Raw genomic sequence first — 27,078 nt, forward strand, 5'->3', positions numbered from 1 at the left:
TTAGTCTTTAAAATCTATTTAATAGACAAACAAACAATCTACCGAAAGGGGTGCTTCCTGAGTTTCTACTTTTCCGCCTGCTTCTGGATGTGGATCTTCACTGCCTTTTTCAATGCCGTGCGTCTCCTGATACCGACAAAGGTCCTGTTTTTCGTTTCTGGGACATACCGGAAGATATAAAACATTGTGGCTACAGAGATAGGCCAGAAAAGAAGGAAAATGAAGGCTCCAATATATGCCTAGAGATGAAAGAAAAGGAGAGGGGAGGAAAGAATCAGAATCTTTTTATTTGCCTGTTGTACAAATATTCTCCTTGACTTTTCCCCACAAGGAGATCAAGACCAGTCATCCTCTTACCCATGCTGCCATATTTGTGCCAAATGGCAGTTCAGGATGAGGGGTAGATTGTGAATCAGCTCCCGGCATTTCTGCCCCATATTGGCCCGCCTCAGTTTTGCTTCATGTTGTCTTGCACATTGAGTGTTGGGACCTTCCTGCTGCTACCACTTGTCCCAGAACCTTGCCAGTCCACCCAAAAACCTAGCTAAGTCTTTCTTGCCTTGGAAGGAACTGTTGGTCTTGGAGGTAGGCTATGCAGAGTCCTCCCTACTGTTGTGCTGCTTGCTAATTATTGAGTGACCGCTACCCTCATTACCAGGGCTGGCCCATGACATTTCAGCACCTGAGGCGAACCACAGAACCGCATGCACATCCCACTGGGGAAGAAGGGGCGAGATCTGTATCAGAAACAGGGTGGTGGTGAAATAAAGATCTACATCAGGAAACCAGCAGCACCTCCTTTTTGCCAAGAGGTCAGTGTAGAGGTGGCATGGTGTGTGTGTGTGGGCGGGGGGTGCCAGATCCGGTCTCCAAGCTGTGCATGCTACAGCTGTTGCTGCCACCATTCCTCTGTTGTAAGGAATAATGACTGGTGTCTCTCTTCCTTGTGGCGAGACAAAACTGTTCACAGTTATGAACACATAACACTGCCTTCTACAGAGACAGACTGCTTGTCCATCTAACTTGCTGTTGTCTATGCTGCCCAGCAGGTCTTTTGAGGTCTTTTGAGGGCTTCCATGGAGGTGTCAGGCGTTCATTCTGGGACCTTCTGCATGCAAACCATGTGCCCTGTCAGTGAGATATGGCTTATCACCTGAGAGCACGAGTGATTTGCCCAAAGACATGGGTTGTTCATGGGCTTCATGACCAACTGGGCATTTGAACCCCAAGCCTACCTACTAAATGTAGAAGCCGTGGCCACCTAGAAACTGGAGGGTTCCAACACCCATAAGCCCCAGCAAGGATGGCCATTATGGAGAGATGTTAGAATTTACAACCCAAAAACATCTGGAAGGGCAAAGTTTTCCCATCACTACACTGAACCCAGGTGACAAATGTATGCTGTATATTTCTGAAACAATCTAACATTCAGCTTTAACAAAACACACTGACGGTTGGGGAAGGGGAAGGGATAATGGCGGATAAATCAAAATCACTCTAAGGACATGGCTTCACTTGTGGGTTTTGAGGGGGACAATAATGGTGTGGGAAGGGGTTGAGCTTAGTTTCATGACTGAAACGATGCGCTCTTTATCAAACTGACATTCAAAATCACTCACCTCCACATAAATGGTTGTCATGTCTGCAAGGTAGCTTGTTAACCAATGCACTATTCCTGCAATCACAAGGGCTGATGACCGAGATGACTGAAGAAACAACTCCATCACAATTACACTTGGAATAGGACCTAAGTAGAGAGAAATGATTCAGAGAAATGAATACCATCTTTTCACCTTTTGGGGGGAATAACTATTGTATTCATATCTTTTGCATCATCTAAAGAGCACAGCACATCATCTGAGCACTTACCTGTTCCTAAGCCTTCTCCAAAGATGAACAAGTGGTCAACAACTGAGCTGAAATACACCATTTCTGGGAAGGTGGCCTGTTGAAGAAAGTAGGGTAGTATTTCCATTACATACCGGGGGTCATTTACACCTGGATTTCATGTGTCCATATTTAAGCAGCATTTTCCACATGTAAAAGGTAAAGGACCCCTGACGGTTAAGTCCAGCTGCGAAGGACTCTGGGGTTGCGGCGCTCATCTTGCTTTACTGGCTGAGGGAGCTGATGTTTGTCCGCAGACAGTTTTTCTGGTTCATGTGGCCATATACTTTCCCATATATTCTGTAAATAGTATCCGGTCTTCTTTACATCTTTCATCGTTTTGGTTTTATTCCAGTGCTCATCCCTGCTAACTCCACATATTCTAACAGTTTAATATGCCAGACTTCTTTCATTGGCACTTTATCATTTTTCCATTTTTGTGCTAATAATATGCGGGCAGCCATTGTGGCATACAGAAACAACTTTCTTTCTTTATTGGAAACTTCTGTTGTTATTAACCCCAGCAGTAGTGCTTCTGGGTTTTTAACAAAAGGTTTTTTTTAATCATTTCCCAATAATTTTAAATTATGCTGCATGGCCACCACATGTGGTAGAAGGTTCCTTCTGTTGTTTTACACTTCCAACAGTTACCTTTTATTGATTTTGACATTTTTGCTAATCTGTTGGTTGTCAGATACAACTATATCTTCATAATTTTTTCTGTTAAGCAATTATCATCTCTTATTTCATAGAACTGCTGGCCCACAGAGTGAAGATCTCTTTGAGATCACTTGCCTTGGAGTGGAACACCCATCTGACTTTCACAGGGAAGATCAGAAAATGGAAAATATTTCAAGAAAATAAATGTTCTGTCACATCTACTGCCTACTTGCACAGTCCTTTGTAGCTCTTACAGAGGAAGGAACAGAGGCAAAGAGCAGAACCCTTAGTCATTCTCAGTTCCAAATGTCACCAATCACAAACCTGTAGTTCTAGGCTCAGGGTTAACAGAACACAGGAAATGATACACATTCCAAAGCCAATGAGAAGTATCAACCTGTGCCCCTTAGAATCAGTGAGATAGACCTAAAGAGTATAAAGAGAAAGAAAAAGATCCTCTTAGCTACAAGCTAGTTAGCATATGCCTTTACCTGTACAGCTGGCAGAAAGCACTATTAAAGATAAAATTAAAAGCATATATATGAACAAGTCATGCTGAAGAAATCCTAGCTTGGTTTCTCTCCCTGCTAATGACACTTTTGGAATTCTTTGAGTGTGTCAGTATAAGAAAGCATAAACGATGCATATTGGGGCAATTCTCCCCACTAAAATCTCCCCACTACACGGTGGGCAGCTCAAGGAAAATGTTGTCCCCAGCACATGGCAGCTGTGGAAGAAAGTGAATTCTCTGTAAGGGATCAACAGGGAGGAGACTGAAGATAAAACTTCTGAAGTAATAATGCCATTAGACAAAATTTTCATAACAACAATATCACAGCATTGGAAAAAGTGCAGAAGAGTCCAGCCATGTTTATAAGGTCAAATAGTTCAGTTGCTTAAAGTATGGTGCTGATAACAGCAAGGTTGCAGGTTTGATCCCCATATGGGACAACTGCATATTTCTGCATTGCAGGAGGTTAGATTAGACTCAGGATCCCTTCCAATGCTATGATTCTATGAAGTAACTCCCTGGTTTGGAAAGAGTTGAACATTGGGGCAGGAGATTCGTTTAGGGAAGTAAAAAAGCAAAGCAAGGGGTCACACGGTAGAGGTGTACAGATATATTTTAGCTAGCAGTCTTTAGGTAACAACTGCATCCCAGGCTCATGAGGTATGCCAGGATGAGCAGCTTAGGATGCAATGGGCCCCCTGGCCTCAATTACCCAACCCCAGCTCAGCCAAAGATACAGGCTGGTGGAACTGGGAGCAGCGTAAGTTCCAAAAAAGGGGATATTCTGGGTGTGTGGAAAGGATGGGACCAGAGAGTGGTGACTTAAGCACATTCAGCCCAGTTACGTGACCTGGCAATGTGGCATAGAGTGCTATTTTAAAGGCTTGTTCAACAACAACAACAACAACATTTTATTATTTATACCCCACCCATCTGGCTGAGTTTCCCCAGCCACTCTGGGCGGCTCACAGGACATATCAGAACATATTAAAACATCAAACATTGAAAACTTCCCAATACGGAGCTGCCTTCAGATGTCTTCTAAAAGTCAGATAGTTGTTTATTTCCTTGACATCTGAAGAGTGGGTGTTCCACAGGGAGGGTGACTCTACTGAGAAGGCCCTCTGCCTGGTTCCCTGTAACCCCACTTCTCACAGTGAGGGAAGACCCTTGGAAGAGAATCTCAATGTATGGACTGAATGATGGGGGAGGAGATGCTCCTTCAGGTATACAGTGGTACCTCGGGCTACCAATGCTTCAGGTTACATACGCTTCAGGTTACAGACTCTGCTAACCCAGAAATAGTACCTCGGATTAAAAACTTTGCTTCAGGATGAGAACAGAAATCGTGCTCCGGCAGCACGGCAGCAGCAGGAGGCCCCATTAGCTAAAGTGGTGCTTCAGGTTAAGAACAGTTTCAGGTTAAGAACGGACCTCCGGACCGAATTAAGTACTTAACCCGAAGTACCACTGTACTGGTCTGAGGCCATTTAGGGCTTTAAAGGTCAGCGCCAACACTTTGAATTGTGCTCAGAAATGCACTGGGAGCCAATGAAGATTCTTTAGAACCTGTGTTATATGGTTCCGGCGACCACTCTCAGTAACCAGTCCAGCTGCTGCATTCTGGATTAGTTGTAGTTTTTGGGTCACCTTCAAAGATAGCCCCACGTAGAGCGTGTTGCAGTTTCCCCTCTGCCATGATTAAGCAGAGCAGCAGCAATCCTATAACTGGATGTCATGTACCTTGACACCATGTAAATGTACACCGACTTGCTCTACACGAGCTTCTTCTGTATAGGATTGCTCCCTTCTGCTTTCTCAAAGGATCTTGGGAACTGCAGTTCTATGATAGACAGATGTGAGTTTTCTTTTCTATCTCAAGTGAAGAAAAAATAATAACATCAAACATATTAAAACAAATTTGAAAAGGGGTTTCTTTTTTAAAAAATAACCTGCTTCAGTCAATTTGTGTTTTCCATGAACCGCATTTAAATCTATGGAGTTCTCTTAGAAAGAAGAATGAGGGAACCTTCATAGACCTACAATTCCCATGATTTATTGAGAGTGGAGGGAGCTGTTGCACCATAAATAGCCATGGAAGGGATGTAAACGGTCGCAGCAAAGACCGGTCCTTTTAAGAAGACTGATTTTCAAGAATTAGAAAGCAAGAGAATAAAAATCTGGGGAGGCTTACCGTAAATGCAGTTGCACAGCAATAAAAAGCAACTCCGCCTATAACAGTAAGCTGGAGGTTATCTATTTCTACTCCCATAGCCAGGTAGATTCTTTCTGAGTAATAGTATGCCTGAAATCAGACCAACACAATGGAAAGCCTTGAGTGACTGGAAGAAACAACTGGTGGTCACCTAAGGTTATTAGCAATTGAAGACTCCGCTTTGGGCTAATGTGAGAAACAGGATGTTGAACTCAGTGTTCTGATTCTGCAGTGTTCTTTCTCTCTCTCTTTTTGGACTGAACCTTGTATGTCAGCTGCTCTTAGTCTAGAAGATAAACTACTTCCAGGTTCCTTGCGACCCAGTGTGGTGTAGTGGTTAGAGTGGTTAGACTAGAACCTGGGAGACAGGGGTTCAAATCCCCACTTGCCCATGAAGCTCACTGGGTGATCTTGGGGCAGTCAATGCCTTCACACAGATACAGGGAATTACTGAGCACAATTTATCATTTATATGGGGCAGGACTTACTTGCCCCCCTTCCAAATTTTTTTATTGACACCCATGTTTCCAGGAGAACATGACCATTCATGATGGAAGAGACACCCAGATGTTTTGGGACAAATCCACCCATTATTCCACACATTATTGTTGATGACTGCTTTGGTTATATTTGTTGTTATGTATTATTTTATAAGTTGTAAGCTGCCTTGAGCATGGATTTAACAAATAAAGTGAGTGAGTGAGTGAGTGAGTGAGTGAGTGAGTGAGTGATTCCTAATCATTAGCCATGCTGGCTGGAGGTGATGGGAACTGGGGTCCAACAACATTGGCTGGGCCACAGATTTCACAGTAGAGGGGTTAGATAGTCCCAGCCCTTGGAATAGAATCCGGAGAACAAAACAGCTCCCTTGGGAAAAGATCCAGGGCATTCATCGAGACAAAAAGTGATAACTGGTGCCTCTGAACTTGGTTTGAAATGGACCCTCATTTTACCAGGCTCACCCTCCTAACATCTTAGGATCTTGCTTTCCTTACCGAATTGAGGGCATTGAGGTGTTCTCCACCAATCAAGGCAACTATGGGGAACACTTCTCGCCGTAGGCTTGGGGTCCTCAGCAGTTTTAGAGGATTCATATTCTTTTCTTCCTTCTCAGTGATGTCCTCCAGCTTCAGCTCTTGAATCTCATCCTCCACATCATCCCTTTCTCTTAGCTTCTTCAGTGCTGGATTGGAAAGGATTAGACGTCAATGGAGGAAACTTCCCCAATAGCATATGAATCACTATGGCTAACCTGACCCAACAACCAACCATCCTCCCTCAACAAACATGCCACACTGCAGTCAACTGAATGCAGCCAACCAAGCTCGGGACCCCCAAATCTCTCACTTTAACAATAAAATGAAATACATAAACAAAGTACCTATCCACATGATGCTGACACAAACCTACTAAACTAATAATGAGCAATAGAACAAAAGAACAATAACACATCTCTCCCCCCCTTGCTTTTCCCCAAATGCAAGATGTCTATGACAAAAGTGTCTCTCACTATATGTAAATGAACTGTGAAAAAGACTATGAATTGAAATTGGAGGCAGTAGATGTTCGTTTCCCTCTTTATCTGTTTTGTAATATAAAAAACTTGAATAAAAATTAATTAAAGTACATGGCTAGGCATAAGCTAAGACATTGTCTGAATGCCTGCCAGGGCCCCTTGGCTCTCATTTTGAAAAACTGGGTGGGCACAGTCATCTGAATAGTTCTTGTTCCAAGTGATGGGCAAACAAGAGGGCACTTCAACAAGTAGGCTGAGTCTGTTTGTTGCAGTGCATCTGACAGTGTGTCCTTGGACACTGGACCTGAATCTGTATGGCCAGCTCACTGTCCAACTCAAGTTTTGTGTATCTCTGGTTGCTGGAGCAATCTGTCCCTCCTCCGCTAGGCTGTCCAACACCAGTGGAGTACAAACGTCTCCAAGCAACAGACACAGAGAGCAGATCCCATTCCTCATCTCCCTGTGAGCAGCCCTGCCACAACATCTCCATGTGGTTCATGGAAATGGGTTGTAGTTTAAATCCTATTCAGAGTAAACCTATTGAAATCAATGTACCTAGGTTAGTCATGTTTATTTACTTCATTGGATCTGTTCTGAGCAGGACTAGTATTGGATTCCACCTCACGCGTATCTGCTTTGCTACAGAATGGTTGTTGATAACTCTATATTAAGAAGATTAATAGAAACTGTACAATTCAGAATATTTTACCTTGTCTTGCACTTGCTACATCCTTCCTCTGGATGAAAAGATACCTAGGACTTTCAGGAAGGTAGGGCAGCACGAAACTCTGAAGTACTGGCATGATTACAGGAAAGGTTGCCAGAATTGAGAAACCTAAGCAAGGAGATAGTGTGATGATAATGCGGGGGGAAACTATGCTGGAACATTTTATATGCTTTAAGCCGAAATATTAATGCTTTTGAATTACCTTGTGGGGCCCCAAGAAGTTGCTTAAGAGCAAGTATCTCAAACAACAGATAACCGAGAGAAGAAAACAGATGATGCATCATGGTTATGCCTCCCCTCAGGCTTTTAGGGGAAATCTCAAGAAGATACAGAGGGACAACACCGAAGATTATTCCTGGTTCGATGATAAATTAAAGCACAATTCACAATGAGTGTGTGGCATAATGTGCAGAAATGTATAAACAAGTGTATGATTTCAAGGGATAATTCACAATATACACATGATCTGATGTGCAGAAATGCATAGGCATGTTTGCATGGCACAGTGAGTCACATAGGTAGATTCCTATGATGTCATGATGGCCAGTGAGTCAAACTGCAAGGTGAGATGGCATTTGACACCATAGATATGAAGATTTTGCCCACATGTAGCACTAAGCAAAATTGAGCCCCACATGAACACAGAAAGGTGTTCTCAGCTGCTGCCTCTCAACTTTGAAAATTTCTTCCCCATGCTCCTTGCCAAAGCCAGAGCATTTGACACCATAAATATGATGATGTAATCAAACATCACTGCTTCCCACAGTGTAGAATAATTTGTGCGCAAATTACCAAATGGCAAATATTTTATGTTAAACAAAACAAAACATCAAACTCATTTCTGCACACTCAGGATATTCACTTCATTTCATTTATTCTTCTTTCTTGGTCTTCTGTGAATATCTTTTTCAACTCAAGGTTGAAAACCTAGACTGGGTGAAATTGCACTAACAGCTTGGGCCATGTCTCGAGTTGTCCATCCCCCATGTCTGGATTCTGTTCCAGGTTAGCACACCAGTTGTACTGGGTTGTTAGAAACAGTCCAACTATCTGGGAATTCCCTTGGCTAGTTGATCTGGGCATGATTGCCCGCCAAAACCTTCTGTTCAAATGGACCAATCAGAGGCCCTTATTGCTGGTCAGTGCCTTGCTGGTTGGCCATGCATTATCTGCTTTCATGCCCGGCTCACCGGTGATGCATTTAAGCCAGCTCCACTGAACACACTCAACGCAGTTGGCAGAAGAGCCAAAGGAAGAAGTAGACCAAAGACTGAAGATTGTGGATATCAGATCGTGGATGGAGTCCTGTCTCATTGGACTGGTTGCCAAAACTCTGAAATGGTTTCAACCTTCCTGCAGGAGGCTGGAACGGATATACAGTACACCCAATGCCTGAGCCAAAGTTCCACCTACATCTGTAGCCAATAAAGTTGTGGCCATTTTTAAACCAGATTGTTGTCTGAGTTCATCTTATCACCCCTTAATAAACAACTATATGACATTTAGAAGACATCTGAAGACAGCCCTGTTTAGGGAAGTTTTTAATGACTGATGTTTTAATGTGTTTTTAACCTTCTGTTGGAAGCCGACAGATGCGCGGGGTAGAAATATTATTATTATTATTATTACTACTACCAGGGGATAGGTGGCAAGATGCTGAATCCAGGACCCTGACTCACCTGAACATATTCCACTATAGAAGAAGGTGAAGAGGATGCATCCATAGAATCTTATCTGACGCGAAAAAAGCAATATCACAGAAGAGGTAATGCATAAAAAGTTAGTTATCACTAATGCACCTTTCCTGTAAAGACAGTAAAAGGGGGTTGGGGGAGGGGGTGCGATACCAAGGAATGTAAGGTACAATCGAAAGATCAGACAATTGAGAAAAACTATGGAATTGTAAGACAGTCAATAATGTTTGGGGGATAATTTCTTAGGGTTTTGCTAGTTTTGAAAAGAGACAGAACGTACCCAAGGCACTGAAGTTCATACTCCCAAGCCTGGTAAAATTGCCCAGGAACGCTTTACTGCCCCCCCCCCCACCTACAGATTTCAGGAGACATTGCTCAAAGTCATATATATATATATATATATATATATATATATATATATGGGTTAGAAACTTGATATTTGCTGCCATGCTAGGTAAATTCTCTTACTTGGAGGACAGTGATGAAAGAGCATGAAATATTCTGCATAGACATACAGTGGTGCCCCGCAAGACGAATGCCTTGCAAGACGGAAAACCCGCTAGACGAAAGGGTTTTCCGTATTGGAGGTGCTTCGCAAAATGAATTTCCTACGGGCTTGCTTCGCAAGACGAAAATGTCTTGCGAGTTCCTGTGTTTCCCCCCCCCTTCCCCCCCTTTTTCTAAGCCGCTAAGCCGCTTATCAACTGATCCGCTAAGCCGCTTATCAGCTGATCCGCTAAGCCGCTTATCAGCTGATCTGCTAAGCCGCTAATAGCGCTAATCCACTAAGCCGCTAATAGGGTTGCTTCGCAAGACGAAAAAACCGCAAGACGAGGAGACTCATGGAAAAGATTCTTTTCGTCTTGCGAGGCACCTCTGTATGTGCTCTACAACTGACATGGCCCTTCTCCCATTGGCATACTAGAAAGTCTGCACACTCATATTAGGCCTTACGCCAGATACTGTTGAATGGTCACTTTAAAATGTGAAGGTTCATTATTATTTCACAAGTTGTGTATGTCTTTAAGAGCCAGGGCCAAGGCAGATAACAAGACCCAGTCTTGCAGCTGTGAAACATAGCAGGTGCTGCTGAGCTGTGTTAATCAAGCTGTGTCAGCAATTGGGCATAGTATATAAGGAGCAGCACCTAGCTCTCCCATTACCCTGGGGGATGGGTTGGTGGTTGGGTCTGGTTTGTTGTTGATGTATTTAGTGTATAAGGAGTTTTAGTTTTTGTTATTAAAACCTTGTTTAAGTTATTTTTGAGTCCCTTGTTTTAATGCATGCTCTCCCCAGCAAGCTCTCTGCAGCGCTACTAAACTGCAAATAGCCATCATTGTTTAAAACCACATTGATAGGATTAACTTGTATCTGGAGGGTGTCTTCCCACCTTCTTAAAAACAAAGATTCATTACCTGACTAATGGTAATCAAATAGGATTTGAGGGACCTCATTAGATCATACACTTTCTTTCCCTGCCACATCCCTCTCTGAAATGGCTAGTAATAGGTGAATGTGATCTGACATCACTAAAGTTCCCTCCTGCGTTTCCCTTCACATGCGGTTGAATGTCTGGGCACGGGGAATGAAACCAGCAATAGTGATGACATTGTATCTTTTATTTGATGTTACTGGGGGGAGGGGCATGTAGGTCAGCAGCAACACCACCACCACGGCAATCCTAGAATCATAGAATTGCAGAGTTTGAAGGCACCCCAGAGTCATCTAGTCCAACCCCTGCAATGCAGGAATGAAGGACTAGTGTAGTTTACCTGTCAAGTGTTTATCTTTATACCTGCCAAATCTCTCCACCAACCAGCCAACAACAAGGGACCCAGCAATGTTTCCAAAGAACAAGAACGTCATTTCAGTTGTGATCAGGCTTATCTCAGAAATTTCGATCTGCACCTCAGTATATCCTGTTAAATTGAAAAACTCTCGAATGTTCTGTGAGAGAAACACATAACGTTCAGGATTAGGACCTCTCTACAGATGACGTGGGGACGCGGGTGGCGCTGTGGGTTAAACCACAGAGCCTAGGACTTGCCGATCAAAAGGTCGGCAGTTCGAACCCCCGCGACGGGGTGAGCTCCCGTTGCTCGGTCCCTGCTCCTGCCCTCCTAGCAGTTTGAAAGCACGTCAAGTGCAAGTAGATAAACAGGTACCGCTCCGGCGGGAAGGTAAACAGCATTTCTGTGTGCTTCTCTGGTTCACCAGAAGCAGCTTAATCATACTGGCCACATGACCTGGAAGCTGTATGCCGGCTCCCTCGGCCAATAAAGCGAGATGAGCGCCACAACCCCAGAGTCGGTCACGACTGGACCTAATGGTCAGGGGTGCATTTACCTTTACCTTACAGATGACGTGACAGGAAAAGCTAAAAGCACAAGAACTGTATGAAACCCTCAAGATCACGGCAGTCAGCCAAGCCCACATTCCCAGCACGTTCACACTCTTGTCTCAGCGACGTCTATGCTGGCTTAGTTCTGTCCACAGAATGGGAGTTGGAAGAATCCCCAAGGACATGCTCTAAGGGGGGGAGGTAGCTTTATCTTGTATGTTTACAGGTATGCTGTGAAATGCCCTGAGATCTACAAATGAAGGGCAGTATACTTTTAATAATAATAATAATAATAATAATAATAATAATAATAGGGGCAGGCAGGTGTGGGGGATTCCCTGTTCCTGAATGGGGTAACTGTGCCCCTGAAGGACCAGGTGCATAGCCTGAGAGTCATTTTGGACTCACAGCTGTCCATGGAGGTGCAGGTTAATTCTGTGTCCAGGGTGACTGTCTACCAGCTCCACCTGGTATGCAGGCTAAGACCCTACCTGCCCGCGGACTGTCTCGCCAGACTGGTGCATGCTCTGGTTATCTCCCGCTTGGATTACTGCAATGCACTCTACATGGGGCTACCTTTGAAGGTGACCCAGAAATTGCAATTAATCCAGAATGCGGCAGCTAGACTGGTGACTGGGAGTGGCCGCCGGGACCACATAACACCGGTCCTGAGAGATCTGCATTGGCTCCCTGTACGTTTCCGAGCACAATTCAAAGTGCTGGTGCTGACCTTTAATGCCCTAAATGGCCTTGGTCCTGTATACCTGAAGGAGTGTCTCCACCCCCATCGTTCAGCCCGGACACTGAGATCCAGCGCCAAGGGCCTTCTGGCAGTTCCCTCATTGCAAGAAGTGAGGTTACAGGGAACCAGACAGAGGGCCTTCTCCGTAGTGGGGCCCACCCTGTGGAACACCCTCCCTTCAGATGTGAAGGAAATAAGCAGCTATCCTATCTTTAAAAGACATCTGAAGGCAGCCCTGTTCAGGGAAGTTTTTAATATTTAATGCTGTACTGTTTTTAACATTTGATTGGGAGCCGCCCAGAGTGGCTGGGGAACCTCAGCCAGATGGGCGGGGTATAAATAAAATATTATTATTATTATTATTATTATTATTATTATTATTATTATTCTCTGCAGGCCTTGCTTGTTCATTTATTCAGAAACAGCCAGTCATGCACCTACTTCTGATGCAGGTTGCATTCATAACTTGACCATAATGGTCCCTCAGTTTTTTATACAGAATAATTTTTTTAAGGCTCAGACTAAAAATCGACGTAGTTTACAAATTATAGGCCACCTACAACACAGACGAATCCAGTGGTGATGTTTGAATTACAGTGGAGCAGTTGGGAGGGATATGGGGTGAAATGGAATGGAAGTTGTGCGTTTTCACTGTGCATCCATGTACGTGAAGATTTGCATGTATGCGCAGCAGGAGCCAGATGAAAGCCCCACCCTAGTCAGAGATTGAGGTCTTCTAGAGCAGGGGTGGGGACCTTTATCATCCCATAAGATGCATTCTGCAATAAGCCGTCTTTCAGGGGCCGCATTCTGGAAATCAGATTTTATCATGCTTTGTGTTAAAGTTTCATTTGATTGCTCTAAGAGATTATCCATTCCAGCAAGCAAGGAAGTATTGCAACAGTTCCAGCCTGGCAAAAGGAAATGTGAGGCAGGACTGATGAGAGGATTCATCTAGTGACTTCCCAAGGGCCAGAGAGAAAGAGGTTTAGGTGGCATGAAGTTCCCGTCTTGTTGAGCTCATATATACCCATGAAATTTTAGAAAAGAGGAACCCCCACCCTCTCTCTGCAAAAGCAAATTTATGGTCAAGTAACAGAGTAAACTGTTGGAAAACTAGCCACCTCGGGAGAGGCTGGCAACTCTCCCAGGCTCCCGGAGCTGTTTACCGGTGATCTCCCTGGCTGGCATCCCCGCAAGTCCAGGGTAGATCTTGATAGGCGACATTTCCCAGCTTGGAAAATGCACACCCCCTCCCTCCTTGCATACCAGCAAGAGAAAGGAGATAGTCAGAAGTCTACATCTCTACAGTTTATTTCTGACTTTACAGCTGTACAAAAACATGACCGATCTGCTCAGTCTCCATCGAGCAAGTGACACAGACTTCCTTTACATACGCAACAGGAAGGTCTCATATTACACACTGAACAAAGCTTTGTGAAGCCTGTGAACTTCCGGGAAGATTCTTTCCCACAGCTAGCCACATCATGTGATGTTTTCACCAAGCTGCCAGTTTGCAGCTGCGTTGTTCTCATATCGTAACATAAACCCCTTCATGAATCACTGGCTTGTCATAACGAAGGGGCTTGAATAACTCAGAGAAGCTATGAGATATGCCGTGCAGGGCCACCCAAGATGGACAGGTCAGAGCCAAGAGTTTAGTCTAAATGTGATCCACCTGGAGAAGGAACTGGCAATCCACTCCAGTATTTTGACAAGAAAACTCCATGGACATAAAAAAGGAGAAGCCTTGAGAAGAAAGGCATGCTCTGGTTCATGGGGTCATGGAGAGTCGAATGACTATACACAACAACAAAAACAGAGTAAAAGTGTGCATAAAATGAATCCACTATTAAATGTAACAGTCAAAAAATGGATTATATTAAGAAGAAATTGCTTGCACAAATCTCTACAGTAGTCAAAACGTAAGACAAAAAATGAGAAAGATTATTAAAAGAAATATTAAAGAGTTTTCTTTTCACACAAAAATCAGCATCTCGCTGCAGAAAGGTGAGAGACCAAATCTAAGATTGGGGAAATGAGAAACTGTTGAAACTGAAACTGGAAGATCCTTTCACCCCTACCATCAAATTACCCTGAACAAAATGTGGCCCTCAACAGAACAGAACAAAACACCCCCAGCCCTACTGTGTAACCCCTGCATTAAAAAGCCATCTCTACTGCATGACATCTTACCATAGACGAAGAGTAGAGTACCCCCGTACTGAAACCATCATGATGTGATATGAGGCAGGATGCCAGTGAAACCCAAATAAGCATCTTTGACAGGTCCTACAGAAAGGAGCAGCATATACTGTGATGAGAATGGACAGGGCAAATATATGTGGGCAGCTTCTGACATAGAACAGGGGTCAGCAAACTTTTTCAGCAGGGGTCCCGGTCTACTGTCCCTCAGACCTTGTGGGGGGCTGGACTATAATTTTTTGGGGGTAAATGAATGAATTCCTATGCCCCACAAATAACCCAGAGATGCATTTTAAATAAAAGGAAACATTCTACTCGTGTAAAAACATGCTGATTCCCGGACCATCCGCGGTCCAGATTTAGAAGGCGATTGGACCAGATCTGGCCCCTGGGCCTTAGTTTGCCTACCCATGATATAGAAGTTTCACAAGCATGTGGGTGTACTTTCTGTGCCATTGGGTTCTCTGATTGTGTGGATCCCATGTTTCAGATGTCAACATTCTGTGTGGACAGCAGGAGCACAGGGATAGATGTAGCACTGGGGGAAGAGGCACAGTGCCCCTCCCTGATGCACCCGGGATTGCCCTACACCTATTTAATGACACATGAATAGGACTAGTGTCTACCACACTGTTCCTCTGCATCCTAACACTGAGAGCACATTGTTTCTGGCATCTTGCTGGAAGCACCCAAGTCACAATTGGCATATTACTAGTTTATTTCTCGTGTTTCTCCCCATTTGGAACATCAAGGTCCATTACAACTCCTATCATGCCCCCAAGAAGCATGGGTGTTCCTGGAAATATTCCTAAATACACTGTAAATACTGGAAATATGAGATCCAGATACCAAACAGGACCACATTTAGTTGGAAATGAGAATCCACATGTTCCTTGTCACCTTACCCTACCCACTTGTTCAAATTTTCAGATTTCTCAATTTGTCTTCTCTGTTTCTCGCTCTGAAAAATTTGGTACCTGGAATCTATTTATATTCAATTAACAAAACAACAACAACACCTTTTTAAAGGGCTTCCCATGTTCACTCAAGCTCCAAAATACTGGGAAATTGAAACTGTTCAGGTTCACACCCTGAGCAGATGTGTGGTCTGTGCAGTATGGATAGGTTATGGCATCCTACCTTGTGGTTAGTTCAAGCTTCACCACTACCTTGGAGCTGAGTGACTTTGTACAACAGAGCCAATACAACACAAGCTGCCAATACAACTCTACTGCCAACCAAAACCATCCATAGAGATAGAGCTGAACGTGATCATCATCCAGTCCAAGCCCCTGCTTGGGGGTAAGATAGGCACAGCTGAAAGACTGGAATGAGGTAGATATTTATTAAGGGAAAAGGCTTCTCTTTGTTGACACTTTGCTGATCAAATTCTCTCCCCAGCTATCCCAGGACCCACTCTGATGTTTGCTCAGCATGCAGCAAATCCCACCCACACACCCTGCCACAGCTGTTAGCTGTACATCTATTCTGCTGCTCTATTGTTTCTTGGTTATGACATTCCTACCAAATCACTTAGCTCAGGATTTTGATTTTGTAAATTATAATTTACATGATGGAGGTTAACATGGAAACATATTAAATAACACATTGCATTACATTGCATGAATAAAATGATGATATGAATTGATTACTATTAATAGTAATACAAAGTAGTGCAGGGGAGGATATTGTAACAATATCATGAATAATCTATTATATCCTAATGTTATTATACCTTAATATACTGTCTTATCAGTTCTTTATTATACTATATCAACATATTAATTAATCATAGAGATTTAATATATAATTAATATAATGTATTGCCTTGGATCCATGCATAGAGAAAGCATAATGAGAGTTGTTCATTGATACTACAGTACTCTAAGAATGACAAATTATGAGCTGAAGCTGGATAAGTTGAGGTTGGTTTAAATTGAATGAATGATTGATTGATTGATTGATTGAATGGATGGATGAATGAATGAATGGATGAATGCATTCTGGGGGCATGGTGAGGGCAGGACCAGAATGGGGAGACTTTGTATGGATCTTAAGCCCATTCAGCTGACACCAAGTTCTTGTGCATAAGCTTGCACCCTTAGAACAACAAATTCTGCATCAAACCCAAAGTACTATGGGATACCTTTTGGAAGCCTGGAAAAGATTTATGCATCAACTTAGATTTCCCATAAACCTCATTGTTTGGACAAAGTCCTCCAAGCTCACCCGTCTTCTTATTGCTGCATTGACGAGCTTCTTATTTTTAATCATGTTTGCTTCTGTAGCAGTCAGAAAATAAGGCTTGCCTGTTGGGGAAGAAGATAGTGTTTCCGATTTGCTCCAAGCACTAGATTGATACAGCAGGAGTAATTACGACATTTGTTGGATGCATTAGGATAACTGATGGACCTTCCTTGCTCTGCCTGGTGAATGAGTTGGTAAACTTTGTGACACATTAGCTTAGAGGAAGTTGGAATATGGAAAATAATCAAGTAAATGCTTGGTTTTTACTTGATCTTTGACGGGGTTTCTTCTTCTTCACACTAGCTGCCTAAATTTTAACACTACTTTGCAATATTGTTTGCACTTCCAATTAAAAGCTAAAAGTCGCATTTCCTTTGGCTGAAGATCTTTTGATAAAGCTTATTGTTGTATAGTAGTTGAAGGTTCACAGGAGCACAGTCATGCAGATCCTAGTAAATTGAGCACTGCTGCCTGACTTTTTGAATTCTCCTTGGAGATACAGTAAAGGATCTGCCATGATGAATTATTATTAATATGATTTATTTATTAAATTTGTATTTCATGACTTCACAGATTATTAGAGCACAACTGGTCATTACCAAATCATTGGCAGTGAGATAATCATGGCAGGGAACCATGTTAGTCCTCTTGCACTGACCCTTTTAATATTTGCTGAAATTCCTGAAGGATCTAGTACAGGAGCTATTGAGCCCAGTGTCATTGATTGTATAAATAACCACAGAACCGGCTACAGATGGAATCTATTTATAGGCAGCCTCCCTACCTGGCTGTGAGGAGTATTAAGCATATTAGCATTTGAGGATGAGTAGGCAAGAGTTCACAAACTTACAGTAGCTTTCTCTTAATTGTGAGGAGAGTGGAACTGAGCCAAGTCCTTTATTTTGGAACAAAGCATTCAGAACTATGGCAGGGTGGTGAGAGCCAATCAGAGGATGGATGTCTGAAGGTTCCAGGAAGCTGTTGACAGTTGGGAGCAGAGATGATGCAATATCTCTGCTTGCAGCGGAGAATGGTTTAGGGTTGCATTCTGACGATAAATTAATGTGGGTTGTTTGGTGGGACGATAGGTCTAGAATTCCAAATCTGGGAAGTGATTGAGCTATGAATCTGGAAGTCTTCATCTGGCATGATTGCATAGGTGGCCCTAGACAGACTACATTCTCTCTCCACCTGCAGGATGGGTTTAATCATAGTGACCTACCTTCCAGTGTGGTTCTGAGGATCGCAATATGATGTCCTGGAAGTGATGGTAAATTGCTTTATACAAATGCTACATCTCATGTAGCTTCCAACGTTTCACGTTTCAAAATAGAGAGCTGTTTTTGGGGGGAACATGTCAGTTCTCATGCTGGGTATCCATGCTCTAACCACTGCCTTTCCCTGCCAATCCTGGTCTTCTCAACTGGAGGCTCTTTTACCAGCTAGCATATGGTGCAACTCTATATTAGCCACTCCTCCATTGATAGGGTCGGCCCAATCATGTCTAGAGCATGATGGTCTTTGTTTCTTGCAACCTCTGAAAGAGACTTTGCCATGGTCAGTGCAATATCATTTGACCTATCCTTCAGAAGGTATTTAATATGGGAGGCTTCAGATTTTCCCCACAAAATTGCTAGTAAGGGTTTGATCAGTTGACCCTTGAATTAGAACATATTCCTTTCCTATGAATAAGCAATTGCTTAATCTCCTTTACGGCGTCTCTCTCTTTCTCTCTCTCTCTCTCTCTCTCTCTCTCTCTCTCTCTCTCTCTCTCTCTCCCCCTCTCTCCATATAGACATAGACATAGACATAGACATAGACATAGACATAGACATAGACATAGACATAGACATAGACATGGTACCCTTAGGTAAGAACACTGACAATTTGTGGACAAATGGGCCCAGAGTTTTTGTTTGCTTGTTGTGCTAGACACCTTTGAGGATGAAATGGATTTGACAGCTGATTTACAGACCTCAAAACACCAATGGGTGCACCCCTGCAGTTATTCTCTGTAATTCTGGCAGGATTCATTGCCATCAAAAGGGAAAAACTTGCTTGCAAATTTCTTCACCTGTTTTTTTTTTTTTATGTTTCCACCTTGAAATCTAAATGTAAGGGTGTCCAAGACAAGAGTCATTGGACCTATTGGTTTAAAACCAGTATAAAATGGTTACCATGTCTGAATAGTTTGTTCACTTCTCTTAGAAATAGCATGCCACAGCCATTTTTAGGAATTTCCAAATAGTAAAAACAAAACAAAACAAAACAAAAACGGAAAATGCAAGTGATCCCCAAACCATACTGGTTACCCTTGTGGGAAAATTAATGCAATCTTTCTGAAATTTTGCTTTTAGAAGCAAAATTTAGTACCCTTAATAAACAAATTGTATATATGGTTTGTCCCCAGGTATTAGTTAAGTACATAATAGTTACGAGCACAAAATAAGAAATTATAAGCCTCTGCATTAGATTTTTATTCACATTTCATACATTCATATAGATGCCATTTTCCTGTAACATGGAAATACAAAAAGTACATTACAGTCAATACCATGTGCTGAGAGCACATTTTGTACTTAAAAAGAGGGGCAGAAGATACCTGATGGAACATTTCATGGTTAGGAAAGTTGCAATGTACTGTGTCAAGGCTTCCTGATTGAATAAAATTAAAGAAAACAGGATGAAGTGTTGAAGATCTTTTTGTAAAAAAACACACCTGCTTTATAATCTTTTATCAGTCTAGGAATTAGAAATGTTATTAGCCAATTATACAACCTTTGCTTGCTACCATCCCTTGAATAATCAGTGCAAACCAGTGTGAATCCTGTGTTGCTGAAATTTGGACAGGGTATGGTCCTTCATAGATGGAGATATTTGCTTTTCTGTTTAGCTTTTGCCTATAAGCCTATAAAGTTTTGCTTTGCTATGATGTGGTGTGATCATTGTTTGTTTTCTTGTTTATACCGCAATGTTCTTTTGTTGCTATGGCTAATGGCTGACGCAAATAAAGTTTCATTCATTCATTCTGCTGCCATTAAATAAAAGATTGTACCGTGTGTGTGTGTGTGTGTGTGTTTGTGTTTGTGTACAGCCACAATGATGAGGAGCAACAATGATGGGCAGTTAGTCCATTGTAAAAAGAGAAAAGTGATTTACCTCAGTACAGTTAGGATACCTCCTTTTCTGTAAGGCCCTACACCCTTGAGAAGGGAAGCGGGTGGCGCTGTGGTCTAAACCACTGAGCCTCTTGGGCTTGCTGATGGAAAGGACAGTGGTTCAAATCCCCATGATGGGATGAGCTCCTGTTGCTTGGTCCCAGCTCCTGCCAACCTAGCAGTTTGACAGCACAGCAGGGCAAGTCAATAAATAGGTACCGCTGTGGCGGGAAGGTAAACAGCATTTCCATGCGCTCTGGCACTCGTCACGGTCCTCCATGCTCCAGTAGTGGTTTAGTCATGCTGGCCACATGACCCGGAAAACTGTCTGTGGGCAAACACCAGCTCCCTCGGCCTGAAAGGGAGATGAGCGCCGCAACCCCATAGTCGTCTTTGACTGGACTTCACCATCCAAGGGTCTTTTACCTTTTTTTACCTTACGCCCTTGAGAACAGTTGATGTTTCCCTTAAAAAATTAAAATGTGTTTCTGAAAACTATAACTTCATTGTCTGGTTATGTTATGTTATGTATGTTATGTATGTTATGTATGTTATGTATGTTATGTTATAGTGGACCTGTGGATTTCATTTTCCTGAATGATTTGCTGTGGAAGCCATTTTGAGAAGGTTGCCGTGGAGCTGAGGCAAAATCAACACAGGCTACTTTTCTTTGGTGGCCTTTTTTTGTCATTTATGTAAATTGTATCATTGAGGTAGAATCCATATAAATGCATACATACATATATATCTGTAAAAACCATTAGGACAGAATAGTGTTATTTCTTGATGTTTGAGAATTCTCAGTGTAGTTTGCTACTGTACAAGTCCTTCCCTGTGAGAGCCTGTGAATTGTATTAGTCGTTTTGATGAATGATTTTTGATATTTTCTGATATTTTGAATGACTACGACTTTATTCATCATTTCAATTACTGTGATGTTAAAAGGATCATTCTGTCATTTTTAAGACTGCATCCCAGTACAGCTTTCACCACTCTTTTGTTGATGAGGGCCACTCCATTTCTTTTATGGGATTCTTGCCCACAGTAGTAGATATGATGGTCATCTGAACTGAATTCTCCCATTCCCATCCATTTTAGTTCACTGATGCCCAGGATGTCAATATTTATAGTTGCCATCTCATTTTTGACCACATCCAGCTTACCAAGGTTCATGGTTCTTACATTCCAGGTTCCTATGCAATATTTTTCTTTACAGCATTGGGCTTTCCTTTCGCTTCCAAGCATATCCACAACTGAGCGTCCTTTCGGCTTTGGCCCAGCCACTTCATCAGCTCTGAATCTCCTTATAATTGTCCTCTGCTCATCCTCAGTAGCATGTTGGATGCCTTCCAACCTGAGGGGCTCATCTTCTAGCATCATAACTTTTATATGCCTATTGTCTTTGTCCATGGGGTTTTCTTGGCAGGGATACTGAAGTGGCTTGCTGGTTCCTGCTCCAGGTGGATCACGTTTAGTCAAAACTCTCCACTATGACCTGTCCATCTTGGGTGGCCCTGCATGGCATAGCTCATAGCTTCTCTGAGTTATTCAAGCCCCTTCGCCATGACAATGCAGTGATCCACGAAGGAGCTAAACCTTAGCAATATCATATAGACATTTCCAACAAAAAATAAAGACCCCAAACTACATCCCTGATAGTTTGATAAAATAATGAAGTTACAGTCTCAGCCATAAGCAAAATAAAATGAAAATGAAAAACAACAGCAAGACTCAGAAACTACATTGATATCAGTAACAAGTATTGCACTAGTTCTCTAGGAGAGGCAAAAAAATAAGGTTCAGTTCAGTTGAATGTTAAAATCAAAACTAACTTTTTTCTCACTTAGGAAGCACATCCATTTAAATTAACCTAAGTTCATGTGCATAATTTAGAAACAGAAAAGGAAAAGAAATAAATGGTGTGTGGTAGCTACAGCCAAATTTCCATGGACTTTGGAGCTGTTACCTACTGTAGTACATATTATGGGTAGGATGGCAGGGAGAGGGAAAACAAGGTCAAAGTCATTCTCAACTCTAAATGCCATCAATCACAAACCTGCAGTTCCAGGGTCATGGTTAACAGAACAGTGAAAATGTTGCAGATCCCAAAGTCAGTGAGCAGAAGAAACCTGTGCCCTTTAGAATCAGCGATAAACATCTAGAGAAAACAAAGATAAGGCTGAGAGATCTGATGAATTACTCACTGGTTGACTTAAGTTTCTTCCAGGACAGCTAATGAAATTCATTTTTTAAAAATAATATATATATATATATATATATATATATATATATATATGATTACCAAGCATATAGATGAACAAATTTTGCTGAAGTGGTATCAGCTTGCTTTCACAAAATTCTGATCGGATGATGGTGATGATGACGACATTGATGATCTGTCAGTATAAAGCAAGTATAAATGATGCATATTGGGGCAATTTCCCCATCTAATTTAATATATACCCCAGTGTTTCCCAAACATGGTTCTCCAGCTGTTTTGGGACTACAATTTCCATCTTCCCTGACCACTGGTCCTGCTAGCTAGGGATGATGGGAGTTGTAGTCCAAAAACAGCTAGAGACGCAAGTTTGGGAAACACTGATGTACACTAACAGGGGCCGAACTCATCAGAGTCTGTGACTGACCATGGAAAAGCATTTGGCGTCATGGTGGACAGTTCAGTGAAAATGTTGTCCCAATATGTGGCAGTTGTAGAAAAGGTGAATTCACTCTGTTATGGGATTACTAGGAAGGGATTGACATTAAAACTGCCAATATCATAAGGCCATTAGACAAACCTGTGGAGCAAGCAAACTTGCAATACCATGTACAGACCTGGCCACCACAGCATGAAAACAATATTGTAGAGTCAGAAATCATGCAGAAAAGGCCAACCACAATGAAACAGCTGCCAAAGTAACTGCTCTAAAAGGAAACAGCTCAATACTGGAGCAGGGGATTAATTTGGAGAAAAGGCAAGTAAGGAACCAACAGGAGAGTGAATTGACTCGGCAAAGTCATACACTTGACCTCTGCTCTGTTGCTATGGTAACCCAGTGCACCTGGCCTCTTATCTCAGAACATCCAGCTGTGTGAAGAGATGTGCTAACTCAAAAATGAGCTCAAAGACTGTGCAATTTAACCCAATGTTCACATTACACTGATGCTCCAAAGTTCTTCAGAAGGTAACAGGCAGTGTTATAGGCAGCCTCACTTTGTAAGGCCTTTGCTTCTGGATGTCTATTTTTCTTATATGTAATGTAATGGCTTGTGAGTTGTGCATTTTAAACCATCAATTTTTATTGCACTGTTTATTTGTTGTTTTAAATTGTACACTGTGTGTGTGTGTGTGTGTGTGTGTGTGTGGTTACATACTGGTCTATAAAAGACTGGTCTTTTGAAGGAGAATGATTTTTCAAAACTTAGGAGGTGAAAGAGGAAAAGGTGGAGGAGACTTACTGCCAATGCAGCTGTAGAGCAATAAATAATGGTAAAGTAAAGGTAAAGGAACCCCTGACCATTAGGTCCAGTCGTGACCAATTCTGGGGTTGCGGCGCTCATCTCGCTTTATTGGCCGAGGGAGCCGGTGTACAGCTTCCAGGTCATGTAGCCAGCATGACTAAGCTACTTCTGGCGAACCAGAGCAGCGCATAGAAACGCCATTTACCTTCCCACCGGAGCGGTACCTATTTATCTACTTGCACTTTGACATGCTTTCGAACTGCTAGGTTGGCAGGAGCAGGGACCGAGCAACGGGAGCTCACCCCGTCACAGGGATTCAAACTGCCGACCTTCTGATCAGCAAGTCCTAGGCTCTGTGGTTTAACCCACAGCACCACCAGTGTCCCATAAATAATGGTAAAACTTATCAAACCCAGCTGAACTATCTCCAGTTTCGGCCCTGTCAACCAATAGAGTCTCTCCATATAATAGCAGCCTGAAATCAGACAAACATAATAAAAATTATTAGATGAATTGAAGAACTGGCAGGGTTCTGAGCCCTTGAAGAATCTGGTCAGTTCTCTTTCTGCTTTTAAATTCTGCGCTTAAACTTGGATGTCAGCTGCTCTCAGTCTAGAAAATATTTACCTTTAGTTTCACCTCTATAATTGTCTAAACACTTTAAGCAGTGCGTCCTGCATCTCAGAACTGTCTTCTCTTCTCATTTCCCCAACCACCTTGACTAATTTTTTCTTTAAATAAAGCACAGACTGCTATCATCATCATAATAATCAAAATGATTACAGTTTCAGACAGTGGAAGAATAACAGTAACAGCTCTTTGAATAATTTCATTTATTTAAAAAAGCTATTGAATATATACACAAACAACGAAATAAACTGCATAGGATGCTTCCTGATTTTTTAGTTGATGTTCGTCTTCTTGGTATGTTTCTTCCTGGGCTTCGGGATCAGCATGGATCTCCTGATCTGTACAAAGGCCTTCATTTTTGTTTCTGGTATAATCCTGAAGATAACGAAAAAGGTAGCTACAGAGACAGGCCAGAAGAGAAGGAAGATATAGGCTCCCATACTTGCCTAGAGATGGAACAAAAAGGGGGCAGAAGGAAGGAAGGAAAGAAAGAAACAGAATCTTGGTTATTTATTTGTCACACACATATTCTTTTGGAGTTTACCCTTCAAGGAGCTCAAGACCAGACCTCCAGAAAATTGCCACAAGTGGCAGTTTAAGATCAGTGGGCATTTTGGACCAGCTCCCCACCCACCTAACCCAGGTTGACCTATCTCTGTTTTGCTCTACGTTATTGTGCGCATTCAGGGTTGGCTCCTTCCCGCTTGCTTGCTACAAGTCCATCGGCAATTCCACCCAAAGAAGCCAGCTATGGCTTTCTTGTCTTAGGAGGCACCATGGGCTCTGTCCGGGACACTGAAAGAGTTTGACTGTGTGGGTCAATAATGCAGGCAGAGATTACAGGCAGGTCCTCCTCTGGAGAAGCATCTGCAGAGTTGCTCTCCTTAAATAAATAATTTTATCATTTATACACCACCCATCTAGGTTTCCCCAGCCACTCTGTGCCACTTCCAGCAGAATATATCTCTTTCCTATGACTAAACAATTCGTGGCAGAGCGGAAGGTGCTGATGTTCGCATGGATATTATTATTAATTCAATCAATATACCAGCCACCCAGAGTGGCTGGGGCAACCCAGTCAGATGGGCAGGGGATGATGATGATGATGATGATGATGATCTCAGAATGGTGTACCCAGGGATGTTGGGAGGTGCAGTCCAGCAACATCTGGAAGGGCAGAGTTTCCCCATCACTGCACTGAACCTGAATGGAAAATATGCAGATTCCTGAGATGATTTAACATTCAACTTTAACAAAACACACTGGCTGGATTGGGGGAAGGGTAGAAATAATGGCAAATAAATAAGTTCAAGGGTATGGCATCATTTTTGGGTTTGGGGAAACAATAATGGTGCAATAAGGGGCTGAGCTTTTTTTACCGCACTTACGACCAAACGGAAATTCAAAACGACTCACCTCAATGTAAAAGAATATTAATTCTATAAGAAACCTACTGAGCCAATGCACAAATCCTGCAATCGCAAATGCTGAGGCCCGGGATGACTGAAGGAACAGCTCTACCACAATTACAGATGAAATAGAACCTTGGTAGACAGAAATGATTTAGGGCATTGAATGCCACTTTTATTTTATTTTATTTGACTCACTAGATTATCTACTGCATTCATATCTTTCATATCATCTAAAGAACACAATGCAAAGACCATAAATAAGCAAACCTGTCCTTCTAGCACAGCAAGCACCATATCTGCCTTTACAGCATTGTTAGTCACTTAGCACTTTTGTCTCCTGACCGAATGCTTTCCCTGGATTGCACAGGTTTTGAAACAACTTGTTAATGGAACTATGTATAACCTGCATTTTTCAGCTTTTGCAGTAATATTCAGTATTCAGAGCCTCCATGCATTCCTGAACATTGAACTTAAAATATAAGTAACCTATGTTGGAACACTGAAAGTGGAAATGTTTCTTGAAGAATGACACCCAAGTTCTAGTTTCCAGGAAAAAAAACATTCCTCTTCAATGAAGCCTTTGGCTGATTAACATCCTATAGCCTTTTAAATGTTTTTAACATATCTTGTGCATATTATGTTTTTATCTTGTATTTTTATGTTGTGAACCACCTTGAGATCTATGGATGAAGGGTGGTGTAATAATAATAATAATAATAATAATAATAATAATAATAATAATAATTTTGGCCACCTCATGAGAAGAGAAGACTCCCTGGAAAAGACCCTGATGTTGGGAAAGATGGAGGGCACAAGGAGAAGGGGACGACAGAGGACGAGATAGATGGACAGTGTTCTCGAAGCTACAAACATGAGTTTGACCAAGCAAACTTTGAGGCAGTGGAAGACAGGAGTGCCTGGCGTGCTCTGGTCCATGGGGTCACGAAGAGTCGGACACGACTAAATGACTAAATAACAACAACAAATAATAATAATAATATCATCTAAGCACTTACCTGACCCTATACCATGTCCAAAGATGAATATGTTTTCCAAAACTTTTCTTACAAGCACCATATGTGGGATATATTTCTGTTGGAGAAAGCAGGTCGTGTTTATTGTCCACAGCTGAGTTTAATGTGCATTTGAAATGTTTGTGTTCCAATTAAGGTAGAATTGTCCACCAGCTCATTTTCCATGAGTTTCCTCCCTGAACATCTGGATTCCCTCCCCCTTCGCCCACCAATTCAAGGTGAATCGAATAAGTTTTGAAAAAACTTAAGATAATGGGCACATTTCCTCTCTCTTTTTATCTATGAGATGAAGCATCCATTCTGACTACAATCCTTCCCATGCACCTTGCACCATCATGGTGCCAGTTTTATTTTGGGTAGTGCCTATTTTTGAAAATCTCCGCAGCAGTATATTTTTGTCTTCTTATGTTTTAAAACAACAACAACAATTAAATATAGAAAAACAATTACAGTGGTACCTCGGGTTACAAACACTTCAGGTTACAGACTCTGCTAACCCGGAAGTAGTGCCTCGGGTTAAGAACTTTACCTCAGGATGAGAACAGAAATTGTGCGGTGGCGGTGTGGCAACAGTAGGAGGCCCCATTAGCCAAAGTGGTAGTTCAGGTTAAGAGCAGTTTCAAGGTTAAGAAGGGAC

General features: G+C 42.3%; 1 protein-coding gene across 10 annotated transcripts in view; it reads right to left on the reverse strand.

The window, feature by feature from the left end:
- The window catches only part of LOC307220378 (solute carrier family 2, facilitated glucose transporter member 5-like), a 46,486-nt gene continuing 19,408 nt past the window's right edge, over nt 1-27,078 (reverse strand). For 3 of the 10 annotated variants that reach the window (XM_079984318.1, XM_079984314.1, XM_079984320.1), the window contains 3 exons: nt 26,424-26,499; nt 25,412-25,539; nt 24,182-24,441 (listed from right to left, as the gene is read on the reverse strand). In XM_079984318.1, the coding sequence (XP_079840444.1) occupies nt 24,268-24,441; nt 25,412-25,539; nt 26,424-26,499 (378 nt within the window). In that variant the 3' untranslated portion in view covers nt 24,182-24,267. Of the gene's footprint in view, nt 240-1,619; nt 1,748-1,869; nt 1,946-2,871; nt 2,974-5,252; nt 5,364-6,268; nt 6,457-7,498; nt 7,625-7,718; nt 7,872-9,195; nt 9,321-11,005; nt 11,158-14,489; nt 14,586-16,644; nt 16,808-17,403; nt 17,426-17,529; nt 17,700-24,181; nt 24,442-25,411; nt 25,540-26,423; nt 26,500-27,078 lie in introns of those variants that run through there. The other 7 variants (XM_079984321.1, XM_079984322.1, XM_079984323.1 and 4 more) reach the window with 7 other exon arrangements.

This window comes from Podarcis cretensis (assembly GCF_951804945.1).
Source record: "Podarcis cretensis genome assembly, chromosome: 7".
NCBI lineage: Eukaryota > Metazoa > Chordata > Lepidosauria > Squamata > Lacertidae > Podarcis > Podarcis cretensis.